A 16,647-nucleotide genomic window follows, 5' to 3' on the forward strand; every position below is an offset into this window, starting at 1 on the left:
GGTAGTTAGGTTCACTGGAGTATTAATTATTTATTCTTTTTCACTCATTCATTCTTTTCATAAATAAGAGTAATATTTTTAAAGTTGACAATTGAATTGCACTTTATAAATATATTTATTATTTAAAATTAAATTTAAACTAACTAAACTAACTTTTTGAGAAATTTGGTTGTTTGTATCTTAAAAAAAAGAATCATAAATATTTTTATCTTTATTCAATAATTTGGACATTGCTAGTCCATCATATTAAATGTGTTCACTAAAATAAACGCATCAGATTTAAATTATCCTGTTGATGGTCATCAAAGTTCTCTATATAAGGAATCCCAAGTAAAGCTAGTCTCCGCACAAGTCACAGCTGCTCTCTCTCTCTCTCTCTCTCTCTCTCTCCCTCTCTCTCTCTCTCCGTTCCTGTGCTTGTTACAACATCAAGCTAATTAAGTAAGATCAAGCCTTGGGATCAGCCATGGCGAAGAGAACAGTTGCAGAAGTAGAAAGTGTTGGTCATGAAGTCGACGACATGAAATGGGTTTATGATTCTTCGGTTGATCATAAAGGAAGAATCCTTCTCGTTTACTGGTCTGGAAATCCCTTATAGGTATTTTCTTTCTCTAGCTTTAATGGTGGCCCCAGAATTAATCCCATTAAATATGCAAAATAAATGCTGTTCCTAAAATAAGGATATGCATGTGTTGCTTGTTGAATACGAATGAATATTGATAGCCTCTTTATTTTGGTTTTTGTTCCCTACGGCCACGTGATGACAATATCCGTTTTTGTTTTTTGTTTTTAATTAATATTGAAACCATAAATTTATCTTAGCCGCATATATAAAATGCTCTCTCTTGATATCAAATATTGAGTTTGCTTTATAGTACTCCACTTTCCTCTTTTTGTTTCTTCCACTGCTTGAAGTAAGTGAACATTTTGTCTCTTTGCTTTCACGCGTGTCACTTAATGCAAAGTTTGACGCAAAGCACTTTAAAAGTTGATCGTATCCCCACCCTGTCATTTGAATTCATCAACAAAAAATCAGAGATCATTTTTTTCAACAACTAATTAAATAGATTACTGAATTTTATGAAATATTTGTATTTTTAATATTTGTATTTGTATTTGTATTCCCACCGTCGTCTCATGATAATTAAGACACAGTAACTGCCTGAAAGTTGAAATTGAAGAATCTGGACTCGTTGATCTTGTCGAGTAAACACGTGGAGACATTACTTTACGCCGGCATTAGAACCCACTTTGTACGTGGCAGAGTAGTCCCACATCGAGAGATACGAACCATTAATACTTAATTTGTCAAAGAATCATATCATTAAAATTGTGACTATTTTCAAAACTATTTATGACCCTCTTGACTAATAGGTTATCGTCAAGAAAATTCATTATTATATAGATATATTAGTGACGATTTTGTTGAATTGGTAAGGAGTTAATCCAGCTGAACTAACGGTCTCGTATTCGACTTCAGCTACATTAAAACTTGTTAAAACTTATTAAGAGAGCCTACCCTTACAAAGCTCGATTCGGATCAGTGGGTTGCTTAGATACCTATAATAGAATCTAGAAAAAGGATACCGAGTGGATAAAAAAAATATAGATATCGTAGTGTAGACTGTGTAGCAAGGAATTTCTCAAGGCAACGGTTCCAGCTGTTTGTTCTGTGGACTGAATATTACGAGCGGTCTTGAGTGTGAATTAATTATTATTGTGTGTTTGCAGCGATTGAGTTCAGTGAGAGATTGAGTTACTTCGGAATAGCGACGAGCCTGGTCATCTATCTGACCAAGATCATGCATGAGGACCTCAAGACAGCGGCCAAGAATGTCAACTACTGGACCGGCGTCACCACCATGATGCCTCTCATCGGCGGCTTCTTAGCCGATGCTTACTTGGGCCGTTACTTCACCGTCTTCGCTTCTTGCCTCGTTTATCTCATGGTATCTTATATATACTCCTTCTTCTTTCTATTCATTATATGATCTGTCTACCCTCTTCAAAACTACTTATCTCTTTGTGGAAAAAACAGGGTCTGGTTCTTCTTTCTATGTCCTGGTTTCTTCCTGGTTTGAAGCCCTGTGATGCAGCTATGTGCACTAAACCTAGGAAGATTCATGAAGTGTTCTTCTTCCTTGCCATATACCTAATATCTGTAGGAACTGGAGGGCACAAGCCTTCCCTGGAGAGCTTTGGAGCCGACCAATTCGACGATGAACATGCTGGTGAAAGGCGGCAGAAAATGTCATTCTTCAACTGGTGGAACTGTGGCCTGTGCAGTGGACTGGTTCTTGGGGTGACCGTAATTGTGTATGTACAAGACCGTGTGAACTGGGGAGCTGCTGATCTTATCCTTTCAGGGGTCATGGCTTTGTCTCTGGTCATTTTCTTGATGGGAAGGCCTTTCTATAGGTATAGGGCTCCCACTGGAAGCCCTTTCACTCCCATGCTTCAGGTCCTTGTTGCGGCCATCTCCAAAAGGAAGCTTCCCTACCCTACCGATCCTTCTCAGTTCTATGAAGTTCCCAAGTCTCAGAGCACCAATACTAGACTTCTCTGTCAGACCAAGAAACTCAAGTAAGTAATGCTTTCACATTCAATTTGTGTACTTTTGACCCAGTAAGTGTACTTTCTCTGTTCAGACCAATGGGCCTCCACTTATTAACTGGATAGGTCCTGTCAAGTTTAATGGGCCAGCCTTAATTTGTACATGCCTAATAAATGATATGATGCTGGCCTTTCTCCATCAAGAAAAAGTTGATTCAACCCAAATAGCCCAAACTTCCAACTCAGGGAAAATAATTGGGAGAATTATATGTAATCTCAGGTAAAGATTTTGATTACTAATAGGTCCATCTAAATGGTGTTTCAGATTTCTGGACAAGGCAGCAATTCTGGAAAACAACGATGGAAGCACAGCAGGGAAGCAGAGTCCATGGAAGCTAGCAACAGTGACAAAAGTGGAAGAAATGAAGCTGATTATCAACATGATACCCATATGGATATTCACACTACCCTTCGGAATGTGTGTCGCTCAAACCGCCACATTCTTCATCAAACAAGGAACTACCTTAAACCGAAACATAGTACTCAATAACACCGCCTTCCAGCTACCCTCAGCCTCAATCTACACCCTCTCCGCTATCGGAATGATAATTGCCGTAGCCGTCTACGACAGAATCCTCGTACCCTTGTTCAGAAAACTCACCGGAAACGAACGAGGAATCACCATCCTTCAGAGGATCGGCTTCGGAATGGTGTTCTCTGTGAGCACAATGATAATAGCAGCGTTAGTGGAACACAGAAGACTCCAAGTTGTTGATAGAAATCCAGTCAAAGGTTCACTTTCCATGAGCGTCTTCTGGTTGGCTCCTCAGTTTCTGGTCATAGGCTTCGGAGATGGGTTCACTCTTGTGGGGTTACAAGAGTACTTCTACGACCAAGTGCCTGATTCCATGAGAAGCTTGGGGATAGCATTGTACCTCAGCGTGATTGGAGCTGCGAACTTTCTGAGCAGTTGGGTGATCACTTTTGTAGACCACGTCACAGACAAGGGTGGAAAAAGTTGGTTCGGGAAGGATTTAAACAGTAGCAGATTGGACAAGTTTTATTGGCTATTGGCGGCAATAACGACAGTGAATCTGTTTGTGTATGTGTTCTTTGCTCGTAGGTATTCGTACAAGAATGCGCAGAAAGTCGCCGTGGCGGATTGCTATGAAGGAAAAAGTGATGATGGAGCTCATGGGACGACAATGGTTTCAACTTAGTTTATTATACCTCGTATTATATACAGATTGTAGTATATTGATATGGTAAGATCAATCCATCCTTTGATGATGAGTTTGTTAAATCTCGTTTCTTGGAATAAGTAAAGCCTATTGTAATCACTTAGGAAGTGGGTAGTTTATAGAGTGAAGTATGTGTTATTATTTTGAATACAGCTAGCTTTCGAGTTTATGATCCTTCAAAGTGGCTCCATCACTATTATGGTATTATGGGTTGCTCTTAATGTCATAATATACCTGAAGATCATAAATTTTCTCCGGTGAATGATGTTTAATAATGTGAAATAACTATATAGTACTTTTTCGGTCCTAAATATAATATTTATTTTGTAGTATAAGTTATATTATAAAATTGGCCCTATATTTAGAACCAAAAGAGTATAAACTTTAAAGCAAATTAGAATTTCTGCCTGGAGTAATGAATTTGACAACTCGATTGTTTATCTTTTAATTTCTTAATTAGTTCAAGTACAGTGAGATCAATTAAGGATGCAATTGGGACTCCAAAGTTTGCATCGACATGATGATGGAGAAAACTTGACGTTACGTTTCTTCCCTTCCAGATCAATTGAGAATCTTCACGCACTTGTATAACCAAAAACGTGTTTATTGCAGGGTGAAATACAAGACATGATAATTTTCATGTAATATTTTATTCAATTTTTGTTTAGTTTTTATAACTAATAATTTTGTATAGTCAATAATTTACAAAGCTGAATTAACAATGCATTCTATTTTGGATGGTGGAAGTGGGACAATATTATTTATAGTATAACACTCTCGCTCTTTTGTCGAGGGGATAATGAACCTAACGCACTCTGAATTGGTGAAGTTGCTTCATCATTCTGGAAGTAGGGCCCATCGTAGGCTTCATCAATTGTCCAATACTTTACTTTTCTCCTGTTTTTAGCAAATTTGCATAGTATCATTGTAATAATGCGAAGAAATAAGCAGAATTGATGCGCTTGAGTTGGCTTATGTTCTAAATGTTTATAATCACGTTTCATGTAAGTAAATATAAAACTTCTCTCACATACTTATCTCGTATTTCGTAAATTATGATTAAACTCGTTAAATGAGCTATTACCACTTTCATTTCAAAAGAAGAATTGACTGATTATTTCAAAGTTGAGTCCTCTTCAATGAAAGCACATCCACAATGCAATCCCACAAAAAATTGACCCTCATAAAATCGATATATAGGATGTCAACTTAATTTGATTTGAAAGGTCACACGAAAAATAAATTATAGAATAAAATATGCATATTCATTAGACATGAATTGTTAAAAATGTTGATGATTGAGGCAAATAATATAGGACCAATGTAATGTATTATGTGGACTGCGGTCGGAGATAAGACTGAGTTCTCACTTCTGATTCTGATATATACAGGCGATGGACATTTCAGTTCACCAGTTTTGATTTTGATGCATTTAATTATGAATCCTTCCTTTTCACATGGAAAATGAAAAACAAGGAAAAGTGGTTGGGTCCCAAACATCTGTGTCGCTTTTGTTACCAAAGGATGATGTTTGATTGTGCTGTGTGTGGCTTTCACTGTTTCTTTCTTTCTCCTTCAAAACCAATCACAAATTTTGATTTATTTTGGAAGCTTTCATTTTATGGCTCTCCTTCCCAAACTCATCCAAATCGCCCAGAAGCATCGCTAGCTACAATCTTCTGTTGTACTCCACAGTCACAATTCATACAAAATATCAATTAAGTTTTGATGTATCATCCCGAAATAAACAATTAAGAGGAATGTTTCATATCAACAATTGCTGAATTAACAACCAAAGTACATAAATAAAAGCCATGATTCAATTTTTCCAGAGCAATCGAATCTTGATGCTAAAAACAGAGGGCTATGCAATGAGTTGCACCCAACGAGCCACGCTCGGCACGCCTTGATTAACCGCAAATGCCATGTAGTAACCAGGCGGAGCAACGGCGGCGTTAGGCGGTGCCGTACACTCAATCTTGTACCGTCCGTCACCGTCCGGCACTGCAGATGTAACGGCTAGTTTGACCAGACGTTGACCGTGGGAAAAAGAATGTGTTGCAAATGGCGCGCTTCCCAAATTCACTTCCACTATTCCCACCACTGGCAACGAAACCGATATTGACACGTCGAACTTTCCACCATAACGTACCGTCTCCGGTATCATCTCGATTGCGGGTCGGATGTTTGCCCTGTCCGCTGATAAATACTCCGGCGAGAACGCTTCAATCCGCATCTCCGTGGGAAATTCGGCATCGAATTTGTAGAAATAGTGTGGATTGCTTCCTGCAAGTAACACCCTCCCATCAGGTAACAAGTTTGCTGTTGAGTGGTACAGTCTGGGTATCGTACCCGGGTTGAGGGTCATGAAACGTAATCCGATCGGTTGGTCAGGTCGATATAAAAGTGGGTACAAGCACGGGTCTGAAGCCATCTCAAACCCTTGCGTCCCCGATTGTGCGCCATTGATGATCAATACGTCGCCGGTGGGGAGCATCACCATGTCTCCCATGATCCGACCCATCGGCATGTCCTCCATTTGCCAAACCGGATTCGGATCCGTTGCGACCAGGCGGCCACAGCTGCCGTGCGCGGGGGTATCACTGGTTTTTTGAAGAAACGCACCGTATTCGGCTCCACCGCAGATGACAATCTCAGCCATGGAGTAGTCTCCACGAAGTGCCAACATTGCCGACGATCCGGCCGACGGGTAGTTCCGCGGGCCTCCATCCAAAGGTGGAAAATTTTTCAGGATTTTATTGCTTTGATGGTCGTATAACACAGATTTCGTGTTGGCGAAGATGAAGAGATACCCGTTTGGGAGGAGGTGCACATAAGGGTACAAGTTGTCCAACTGGGTGTCCTCCACGTCAGCGAGGAACGGAAACGAAACGGCGCCGTTCCTCCTCGGTGGGTAATATTCCACCGTATTAGTTCCTCTCCCTCCGACGATAATCACTGAACCGTCCGGTAATATCTGGTTTGTGGCGTACCACCGTCCCTCAGCTAATTCGACGTCTTCTAGCTCCACCCAGTCACACGACCCATTCGGTTCGCATGGTTCGAACTTTCGTATCTTCTTTAACCCGTCCGAATCCCCACCCGTTTGCAAGAGGGTACCGTCGGGCAGGAACTGACCCGACGAGCACCAAGTATCAGTGAGTATCATGAGTGGTCGGATTTGGTTGGTTTGTAAGTCTAGTTGAACAGAGTGAGCGTAGCAATCGCGTTTCAGAACAGGGTCATTTTTGTCGAAGCGGCAGCGACCTTTGTGGAGGAATTTTCTAGACGGTCCGATGTTGGTCCGGTCGAGGAGGACGACAGTGTTAAAGCGGGTGACGGCAGTGTGCATGGAGGCGATGCCGGCGTCGGGAACCAGCAGCTCCCACGTGCCGGGAAGCTGAGCACGAGCATGCACAGTTAAAGAAAAAATGAGGAAGAAAAGGGATAAGGAATCCATGAGAGAGAGAGTGAAGTGAGCAGTACAAGATGATTCAGATGAAGCTTCTAAATAGCAGGAACGACTGAGGGAGGTGAACGTGAATGAAAGAGAAGACAAAGATGGACACGATGTGGGCCGCTGGCTGCCGACATTTGAAGGATAAGCGACATGAAACGAAGCAAACTGCAGGAAGGTGGCTGACGTCAGAGGGAGAAGCAGGAACAAAGCGTGGGGAATTTTAGATACGTAGGAGACAACTGGCAGTGGTACATACCACGTGGCAAGATCCTTTGCATATTGGCGATTTCCGCGGGCTACTCGGGCCTAAAATTTCTGGGCATTCCTTAAACGCTTGGGAGTCTGAAATATTTTATCAGGATTCAGTATGTTAAAATATTTTGCAAAGAATTAATGTCATAAAATAATTTTTAAAATTTCCGGCCTATTTGGTGGTGTTTGGAAACTGAAAATATATTTTTTAAAAATATTTTTATACTATCTTTTATCTTAATTATAAGATTTTATTTATTATAAACTATAAGTAAGGTCTTATAATTAGGATCGGAGATAGTATAAATTAAGATAATTTTTTTTTGCATTGCTACTTTGTATAACATAATTTATTATTATTATTATTATGGTTTGTTTTCCACTTAGGTACCCCATATGATTTGGTCTATTTTACATCCAACAAAATTCGCACTTTTAATCACATTTATATTATATTTTATATTGATTAGAATAATACTGATTTTAGATTCATTTCTTTTCACGTAATTTTGGCTTAAAACTGTGCGCTACATGAGTGAATAAAATTAATATAAATATATATATGAATATGACACTACTTATAAATAACGATGAATAGTATTTTTTTGTGTGTCACATATTATTTTGAGACTCGCACATTGTTCGGAACCTACTCTCAAACATTTTGTTGAAATGTTAGTAGTTAAGTGCATTAAAAGAAGTCCCATATTAATTACTTAAAGTTGAGGAAGTTAAAATTATCATTAAACTTTTAATCACTATTACGAATTTATGATTAAACAGTCACAATTAAGATGTTTCTACCTTTGCGCCGATCCATATATAAAACCAGTTTCAACACTCATCACAATAACTAGTATTGTGGTACTCATCATTATGATAAGCACTAAAAATAGTTCCTATACATATAGCAAGCCACTGAGAAGCTATCTCCAAATTCTCTTTTTTTTTGTGTTGAATTTTGGATTTTATAGTTAGTTTAATTCTAAGGAGTACGACGCATTTTTATATTTGGCCAACAGATTTTTGGTGATTTTATATCACCAATCGTGACTTTGCTACATACGATAAATCTAAAACATTTGTATAACATTAAAAATATCAGAAACAATAATTTGCTTCTACAACCATTAATTTTTTTATCTTTTACGTCTAATTACTAAATACAAATTGTGAGCCATTAGTGATCTGTTTTTGTTTTCTTCGAATACTTGCTCGAGGTGTGCGTCAACTCGGGGGTCATGGAACGGTTTCATTTCATTGGGCAAGAGGGGTTTCCCCCCCACCATGAGAGTACAATTTAATTTGAATTATTATAAACGAAGATTAATGATGTGAATGGGGGGTATATGATGGCTGGAAAAATTAGTTGATCACAATATTTTATTAGATGGGAATGATTCTTATCTTTGAAATATATTATCAAATATCAAATTATTTAAAGGCACATATATTCTCATTCTTCCCACTAATCCGTTTACTTCCAATCAAACAAAAGTGCAAATACTCCATTATATTAGGTGGTTTAATATAAGATATATTTGACTAATTTGATTAAAAGTTAGGTAAATTAGTTATAGCACTGTTATGTTAGATAATTTAAATATGTAAGAATTATTTAATTGAGTTCGTTAATTATAATAAATATGACATATTTTATATAAAATATCATAATCACTTTCTTAACACCTTTATCTCGATCTCCTCCTATTTGTTTATTGTTTGAGAAAGCATTACTAAAAATAATATGAATAAAAATTAATAAATTCAAAATAGATCTTATATTTAGAACTAAAATAACTGCACAGTTTAGGGTGCTACCACCGGATAGTGCTATTGTGTGAATATAACTTTTGCTATATCCATAATATTGTTTGCCACTTTACTGCATACTCATATCACCTTCGTTTGTCTATTACTTGGTACATCCAAATCAGACCGCACTAAACCTAATCTCCCATAATTATCTTTTTTAGAACTTATGAAATGAATTATACTTTTTAAGAAAAAGGTCCTGTATACTTAAGAAAACTCACAAATTAATTATATTTTTGGCCAGATATGAGGGAAAATGTCCTCTAGAAAGCTTTATAGCTATGGTACTCATGTCAACGGCTAATTACTCAAATAATAACGCCATTTGTTACGCTTGGACAAAATCCTGAAGCTGAATCTGTAGCCATATATTTATGTGTGTGATGACATTTATTATTATTTTTTTCCATAAAGAATTGAAGATTGACAAACACCACTTTTAGTCTTTAATATAAAATTTCATTGACTAATTTAAAAAAATTTAAAAAGCTAAAAAATATTTAATTATAGCACATGTTACATAATTTTTCTAAAATGTTTATGTGAATTATTATACTATATATCAGTTTATAAGTTATGCAAATTAATTGAAAAGATAATATTTTAAAATAATTTATTTAACTTTCTTAATCCCTCTGAATTAGTCAATTAAATTTTATATAAATGACCGGAGGTAGTATATATTAATAGTGTTTGGTCATGAGTATGATATATATATATATATATATATTATATTATATATATGCACGGATGACTTTTTAGGTGTTGATCATCAAAGTGTAAACTTAAAGCTAAAGAATATTTCAAAACAAATTACATAAGAGCAGATTAAAGGACCCTTGTCCCGTTTCGGCCGGTGGCAATCAACTCTAAAACAACTTGTGTTGATTCTTCTCCTTTTCTTATTTCCTAATGGAAACGAAAGGCATCATCCAACCTTCAACTTAATTATTTTATAATGAATGATAATGATAATATTATCAATAACCACACATACGTACGTTACAGAACATGATGTTCTTCAATATATAATTCTTTTATACAGTATGCAGTATCATTTAAAACCATAAACAACGACTCACTTTAGGCTCTATTTTACTATATAGAATAATCAAAACATCAAAATCATCTGCAATATATTTTTGTGTAAGATTAACCATGCCCCTATAGTACAAGTTGCTCACAAAGCCAGAATAAATAGTGGGTACGATCTCTAGTTTGATATTGATCATGAAAGTTTACAATTTAAGATTAAAGAATATTTGAAATAAAAAAGGGAGCAAAGTGACTTCCTCCCATTTACTCTTTTTGGCCGGTGGCAATTGATTTTACAGAACCTGCCTTCATTCTTCCTTTTATATAGAAACAAAAGCCATCAAACTATATGAATAAATAACTTTATTAATTCTTTTTCTCTTTTTGTTATATCATATTTGTTATATCTTTAGTTAAAATGGTTCCATTATGTATTGTTTATCCCAAGCATTGGAAGGGGAAAGATATAGTTATAATAGATGGGTATGTACTATTAATGAACAATATGGATCACCAAAGGATTTCGATAAATTAAATTTAAATTAAAGGGAGCAAAGTGACTTCCTCCATTTACTCTTTTTGGCCGGTGGCAATTGATTCTACAGAACCTGCCTTCATTCTTCCTTTTATATAGAAACAAAAGCCATCAAACTATATGAATAAATAACTTTATTAATTCTTTTTCTCTTTTTGTTATATCATATTGTTATATCTTTAAGTTAAAATGGTTCCATTATGTTATTGTTTATCCCAAGCATTGGAAGGGGAAAGATATAGTTATAATAGATGTGGTATGTACTCTCCCTCCGTTCCTTATTATAAGAGACGAATAACCGAATTACGTTGATCAAAAAAGCAGTTAAATTATTAAGAATAATCAATATAATTTTTTCCAAAAATGCCCTCATTAATAAGGAAGAGAGCATGAGAGAGAATAATTAAATTATTGAAAGAAAGAGAAGTGAGAGGGAGAGAGAGTGTGAGTTGGAGACAATAATATGGGTAAAATAGAAATCAACACAAAAAAGTAGAGACAACTTTTAAGTGTCTCTTATAATAAGAAACGGAGGGAGTATTATGAACAATATGGATCACCAAAGGATTTCGATAAATAAATTTAAATTAATGATTAGGTGAGATCAAGTAATTAAATTATTATGTGGTTTTGTTAGAGTAATCGTGGAATCAAAGCAAAGGCAGTGAAGGAAAAAGAGAAAGAAGTGGGCTTTTTATATTATATTGACGCGCACACCCTTTTGCCTTTATTTTATTTGGTTCTTTTGGCAGAAAAAATCTCTTAATATGGATGAATGCACTTTATGATTTGCCTTCCCTTTCTTGTTGGCTTCACATGATCGCCTCATTTTCCTTTGCAATTCCTGTGCCATCTTTTAGGTCTTTTAATTACTAACTCATATAATTAGTATAAGAGCTAATTAAGAAGTTAAATTTTATCCTAAATATAAGACCCACATTCATAATTTCCCTCTAAATATCTTTATTTATTTTAAGGGTTTTTACTAAGAGATAATTCCAATGCATAGTAGCGCATGATTAAAAACAATATTTAAAAAAGTCAAAACACAGTTGTTATAATAACCAATTAAATAATTTTTATAATATATTTAAATTATTTATTTATCTCTTATATTAAAACAGAGATAGTATATATTTGCATCCAAGTGAATGAGTTTGAATATAGAGTGAACTTCATTTAAAATCGTTTCAAGTGATCTTACCTAGGTGTAACTGAATTAATTAGTGCCTTGTCGATATATCGGGAATAAACATACAGACATCTTTTTGTTTATACGAAAACATTTAAATGAGTCGAGTCTCAGGAACTCACATTTTCAGTCAGAATCATATACATCTAGTTTTGATAATAAGTATAGAATTGAGATGGCTGAAATCCGATAGGCCCATATTAAAAAGATAGAGAAACTTGAAGCCCATTTCATCTACAGTATTCTCTTGGCCCATTCTCAGAACAGGCCCGCCCATCATGAACCGAACATACTCAGTTCTCCACAGCAAACGGCTTTTTTGTTTTTTTTTTTGGGGCCGAAACACCAAATTGACAACGAGAACTCAGTTTATATAGTTTTTTTTATTATAAAAATTATGGGTTATTAATCTGAATAACTGATTTTGATGTCCACAAAATCACTTAGTTCGATCGGACGATTACCATCATTAGTTCTGTGATAAGCTGGACGAGCATATTTCGTTTTGATTGGTTGCGAATCTGCATCTCTTTTATCCCTTAACACTGTTTGATTAACACTTTAATTAAGTTGCTACGTTTGCTCATCTAAGATTTTTTTAAAAAATATTATTACGTCATTTAAGCAATTTTTCTAAACATTCCATTCACCGTTTCCTAAAAATAATACATATTCATAATAAAAATATAAGTTTTAAATCAATATATCAATATTAATATATAACAAAAGTCTTTTGTGTCGAGTTTTTAATTAATTATATTTTTGCGCGTGATGATATATGATGAGTACTAATAATTCGAGTGAATGTCATTTGTTTAAAAGAAAACATTAAAAAAATAAAAAGAAATTTTCGGAAAAATAATTAAAAAAAGAGTGTAATTAATGTATAGTTTTCTGAAAAATAATTTAAAAAGGGTGTAATTAATGTATTGTGTAACAAAGTAGAAGATTTCTTTAACAAATTAACTAACTTTTTTATTAAAAACATTATTAGTAAGTTTTAAATAAAAATTAAATATAAATAATTATTATTTTGAAAACAAATATAAATAATTATTTAAATCTTATAAAATATTGATAAGTTTTGCTATAAGTTAAATTTTTATATTTACATGTTATGTTATTTACAAGTTAAATTTGTAAATATTAAGCTTATTTTAAATTATTTATTTATTTTTTAAATTTATTTTTGGTGAAATAAGAGGTAATTGATTACAATTAAACTGAAAATATTATAGAAAAAAAATGAGAGCCGCAAGTCTTGTACTTCGTGTGGAAGGCGGCCACACTTACTGAAGAAGAAAGCAACTCCAAACCACAGAAAAGCCCTAAACCCTTTCTAATCAAAGCTCTCTCCTTTGCCGCAAGTATTTCCATTCCTTCCATGTTTCAAGCATTCCCTGTTTCCAAGTCTTTCGAGAATCGTTTGTTGTTGAGAGCGAGACCCATGTGAGATCCAGTTCCGTCATTTCTGGTCCACAGAAAATTCGAGAAAAAGTCAAAAGGAATCCTACGATTATGGAAGCGCAAGTTGGTATGGTTGTTGAAGGCGGACAAAGAGCTTTGAATACTGCCCATGGAAGCGTCGCCGATGGGGGTACCCGAAAATTTTTGCGTCAGAGCAGCCGTACAAAACAGACGCTAAATCAACAACCCCAGATGGGAACGGTGCAGCAACTTCTGGCAGGTGGTGTGGCTGGTGCTTTTAGCAAGACCTGTACCGCGCCGCTAGCTCGCCTTACTATTCTCTTTCAGGTTTTATTTTGCTTTGGGTTATACCTAGTATTTGAGTTTTCATATTCATAGAGCTGGTGATAAGTTAACCGATTAAGATTTCTAGTTTAGTGTTTTCGATGATTTGCAGCTTTTGGATAATATTTTGTTTTTTTGGGGTCCAAATTGGTTATATCAGGCGGGATTTCCAGTTCAGTTGTGAGATGCATCGATCTCTGGACTAAAGTTTCCATCTTGCGTTCTGCGTGAAGGCTAACTCCCAACTCATTTTAAATTCTTAGGATGAAATATCAGAAGCTGCAACTTATAATGTTGCCTGTATCGTTCCTTCAAATGACTATGAAACTAGAGTGGAACATGAGTCAGGCTGCATGATTCCTGTAAACTTTTCCTTTTTTGGGTAAAATTTCTGTTATAAACGATGCTTTGAGTTATAAACGATGCAAGTCAAATTGCACGAGGCAAGTGAATGAGTCGATTATGGCGTTGCCTTTAGTCTTGATTGGATTATTGAGTTCATCTCTTTATGTTAATGACATTTAATTATCAGGTGTAACTTGAGTGGATTTAAATGTGAATATGCGTCAAACTTTTTTTTTTTTTTTTTGCTTTTGTGAATTCAAAGGAACACCCTTTAAGAGTCATCTGATGATTCCGCATGTCTTAATATCAGGTGCAAGGTATGCATTCGGAGGTGGCTGCATTGAGCAAGCCTTGCATATGGAAGGAGGCTTCACGCATTGTCAGTGAAGAAGGATTTAGAGCATTTTGGAAAGGCAATTTGGTGACCATTGCTCACCGTCTTCCTTATTCTGCAGTCAGCTTCTATGCTTATGAACGCTACAAGAATGTAACCTCTGATGTTCTTTACGCGATCTGTATGTGGCCAAGTAGTTATGACTCATATTTATTTAGCCTGTAGAGATTTTCACTTATTTTTGTCTTGTTGCAGGCAATATATTCGCTTCTTGAGGAAAATCATAGAGGCTATGTAAGCTCAGAACCTTTTGTGCACTTTTTAGGAGGTGGCTTGGCGGGCATAACTGCTGCCTCTGCCACTTATCCTTTGGATCTTGTGAGAACACGACTTGCAGCACAGGTAATTAGAAATTGTTGTGTCAGGTAAGAAATTTTAGAGTTGTCTTTCCGGCTTCTGGTTGCATGGGGCAGTGACTTTACCGTGTTCTGCTTGGTGTGTATAGTTGACCAAATTTGCTCCCCTGCCTCTTGATTCTTCTGTTAAACATTTTTCATTTGATTTTCTGCAGAGAAGTGCCATGTACTACAGGGGCATCTCACATGCTTTTAGTACCATTTGTAGAGAGGAAGGTTTGCTTGGCCTGTATAAGGGACTTGGAGCGACATTGATGGTGTGCTTATGTGGCTTTTTCAATAATTTGCTTTAATCTTGCCTTTTTCCCCAACTGTTGTAACTATTACTTTGTATGATGCAGGGTGTTGGGCCTAGCATAGCCATCAGTTTTTCTGTTTATGAGACTTTGCGCTCCTTTTGGCAATCCCGAAGGTGATTAATTGAATATGTATGCTCCCTTAAAATTGAGTACTGTTTATTCTAAATTTTATGCCTAATAATTAATGACGGCAGTATGGCTTATGTGTCTGTAAATATCAATTGTTCTGTTCTTCTAAATTTAGGCCCAATGATTCGACTGTCATGGTCAGTCTTGCTTGCGGCAGTCTATCTGGCATTGCATCTTCGACAGGTTGGTGCTTGCTGTATGTCACATTTTCATTTGCGGAGGAACTGTTACACTTGTAGTGAAAATTATGCTTCAACTTGTACTAGCATTTGACTCTAATATCAATTCTCTTATGTATGCGATTTTCGAATTACCATTGTGCAGCCAGCTTCGGTTGTCTTGCTACTTTCACTGCTGCCTTGTCAATATGAGTATGAAGTCCTCATGTTGGATAAAAGTATTTCTATATCTTGGTTCTCACATCATTCTCTGGTTTATTGAAATCTGCAGCAACTTTTCCTTTGGATCTGGTCAGGCGCAGGATGCAGTTAGAGGGGGCTGCTGGCCGAGCCCGTGTTTATAATACCGGTTTGTTTGGGACATTTGGTTACATATTTCAGACTGAAGGTCTACGGGGCCTGTACAGAGGCATTCTGCCTGAGTACTACAAGGTTGTTCCTAGTGTTGGCATTGTCTTTATGACATACGAGACGATGAAGATGCTTCTATCTGGCATTCCACAATCTTAGAGCGATTTTCCATGATTTCTTGTGCTCTTCCCATCTATTCAAAGCCTTGGACAGAGGTTTAGAGGTAAAGTTAATAGAAGAAAAGAAAGTAGGTGGGGTCTATTTGAAATTTTGCGGGGGTGAATTTTGCTGTCACCGCCATGGACACATGTCTGGGTGTATAGATAGTTATTCCTGAGCAACAACAATTGTACTCTGTTCGAATTTTAGGTTGAAACCTTTTCTTTGTAGTTGACGATCATATCACCAAAGCAATTTTGTTGAGAGCTATTGAATCACGTGTCTTCAAAGCTATCATGTACTCAACTTGTTATATTTGTAGTTATGTTTATGCAGTGACTTCTTTCAAGGTAAGAAGTGGAGTGTATGGGGGATTTAGCTAAATTATTGTGTGCCAAAATGGGTTTGTATAGTAAAGGTAGAACTTTTCTTCTGAGAATATGGATACTATACATTGGCTGGTGTAATGGTTATTGAGATGTTCATGGCGGATCATATTTTTAATCCATTTGAACATATTATTCTGCTCGGAGATCTTTCACCGGAAAAGAGGGCAAGATGTGAGGAATTTGCTTTTCTTTTGCAGGGAACCAGTGATTG

General features: G+C 36.1%; 3 protein-coding genes across 4 annotated transcripts; 2 read left to right on the top strand and 1 right to left on the bottom strand.

Annotated features, from left to right (window-relative positions):
* The first annotated feature begins 1,520 nt into the window (after nt 1–1,520).
* On the top strand, nt 1,521–3,968 carry LOC114739532 (protein NRT1/ PTR FAMILY 5.6-like). The gene is made up of 3 exons (XM_028927604.1): nt 1,521–1,949; nt 2,039–2,583; nt 2,879–3,968. The coding sequence occupies exons 1-3, from the start codon at nt 1,803–1,805 to the stop codon at nt 3,771–3,773; spliced, it is 1,587 nt and encodes a 528-aa protein (XP_028783437.1). The 5' UTR covers nt 1,521–1,802; the 3' UTR covers nt 3,774–3,968.
* A 1,039-nt stretch (nt 3,969–5,007) lies between these two features.
* LOC114739626 (mitochondrial substrate carrier family protein B) lies at nt 5,008–16,579 on the top strand. 2 transcript variants are annotated; one of them, XM_028927704.1, is made up of 8 exons: nt 5,008–5,020; nt 13,452–13,838; nt 14,491–14,667; nt 14,770–14,916; nt 15,086–15,187; nt 15,272–15,342; nt 15,474–15,541; nt 15,809–16,579. In XM_028927704.1, the coding sequence occupies exons 2-8, from the start codon at nt 13,602–13,604 to the stop codon at nt 16,045–16,047; spliced, it is 1,041 nt and encodes a 346-aa protein (XP_028783537.1). In that variant the 5' UTR covers nt 5,008–5,020; nt 13,452–13,601; the 3' UTR covers nt 16,048–16,579. The 2 variants fall into 2 exon arrangements, with proteins under 2 accessions (XP_028783537.1, XP_028783538.1); XM_028927705.1 differs by lacking the exons at nt 5,008–5,020; nt 15,809–16,579 and adding an exon at nt 15,683–15,801 and having other exon boundaries at nt 13,408–13,838.
* LOC114739624 (aldehyde oxidase GLOX) lies at nt 5,536–7,523 on the bottom strand. Its single transcript, XM_028927703.1, has one exon. It carries the CDS (start codon nt 7,252–7,254, stop codon nt 5,659–5,661), a length of 1,596 nt encoding a protein of 531 aa, XP_028783536.1. The 5' UTR covers nt 7,255–7,523; the 3' UTR covers nt 5,536–5,658.
* Nucleotides 16,580–16,647: the final 68 nt, after the last annotated feature.

This window comes from Neltuma alba, unplaced genomic scaffold (genome assembly GCF_004799145.2).
Source record: "Neltuma alba isolate B1F8T4 unplaced genomic scaffold, ASM479914v2 tig00002863_pilon, whole genome shotgun sequence".
Classification (NCBI taxonomy): domain Eukaryota; kingdom Viridiplantae; phylum Streptophyta; class Magnoliopsida; order Fabales; family Fabaceae; genus Neltuma; species Neltuma alba.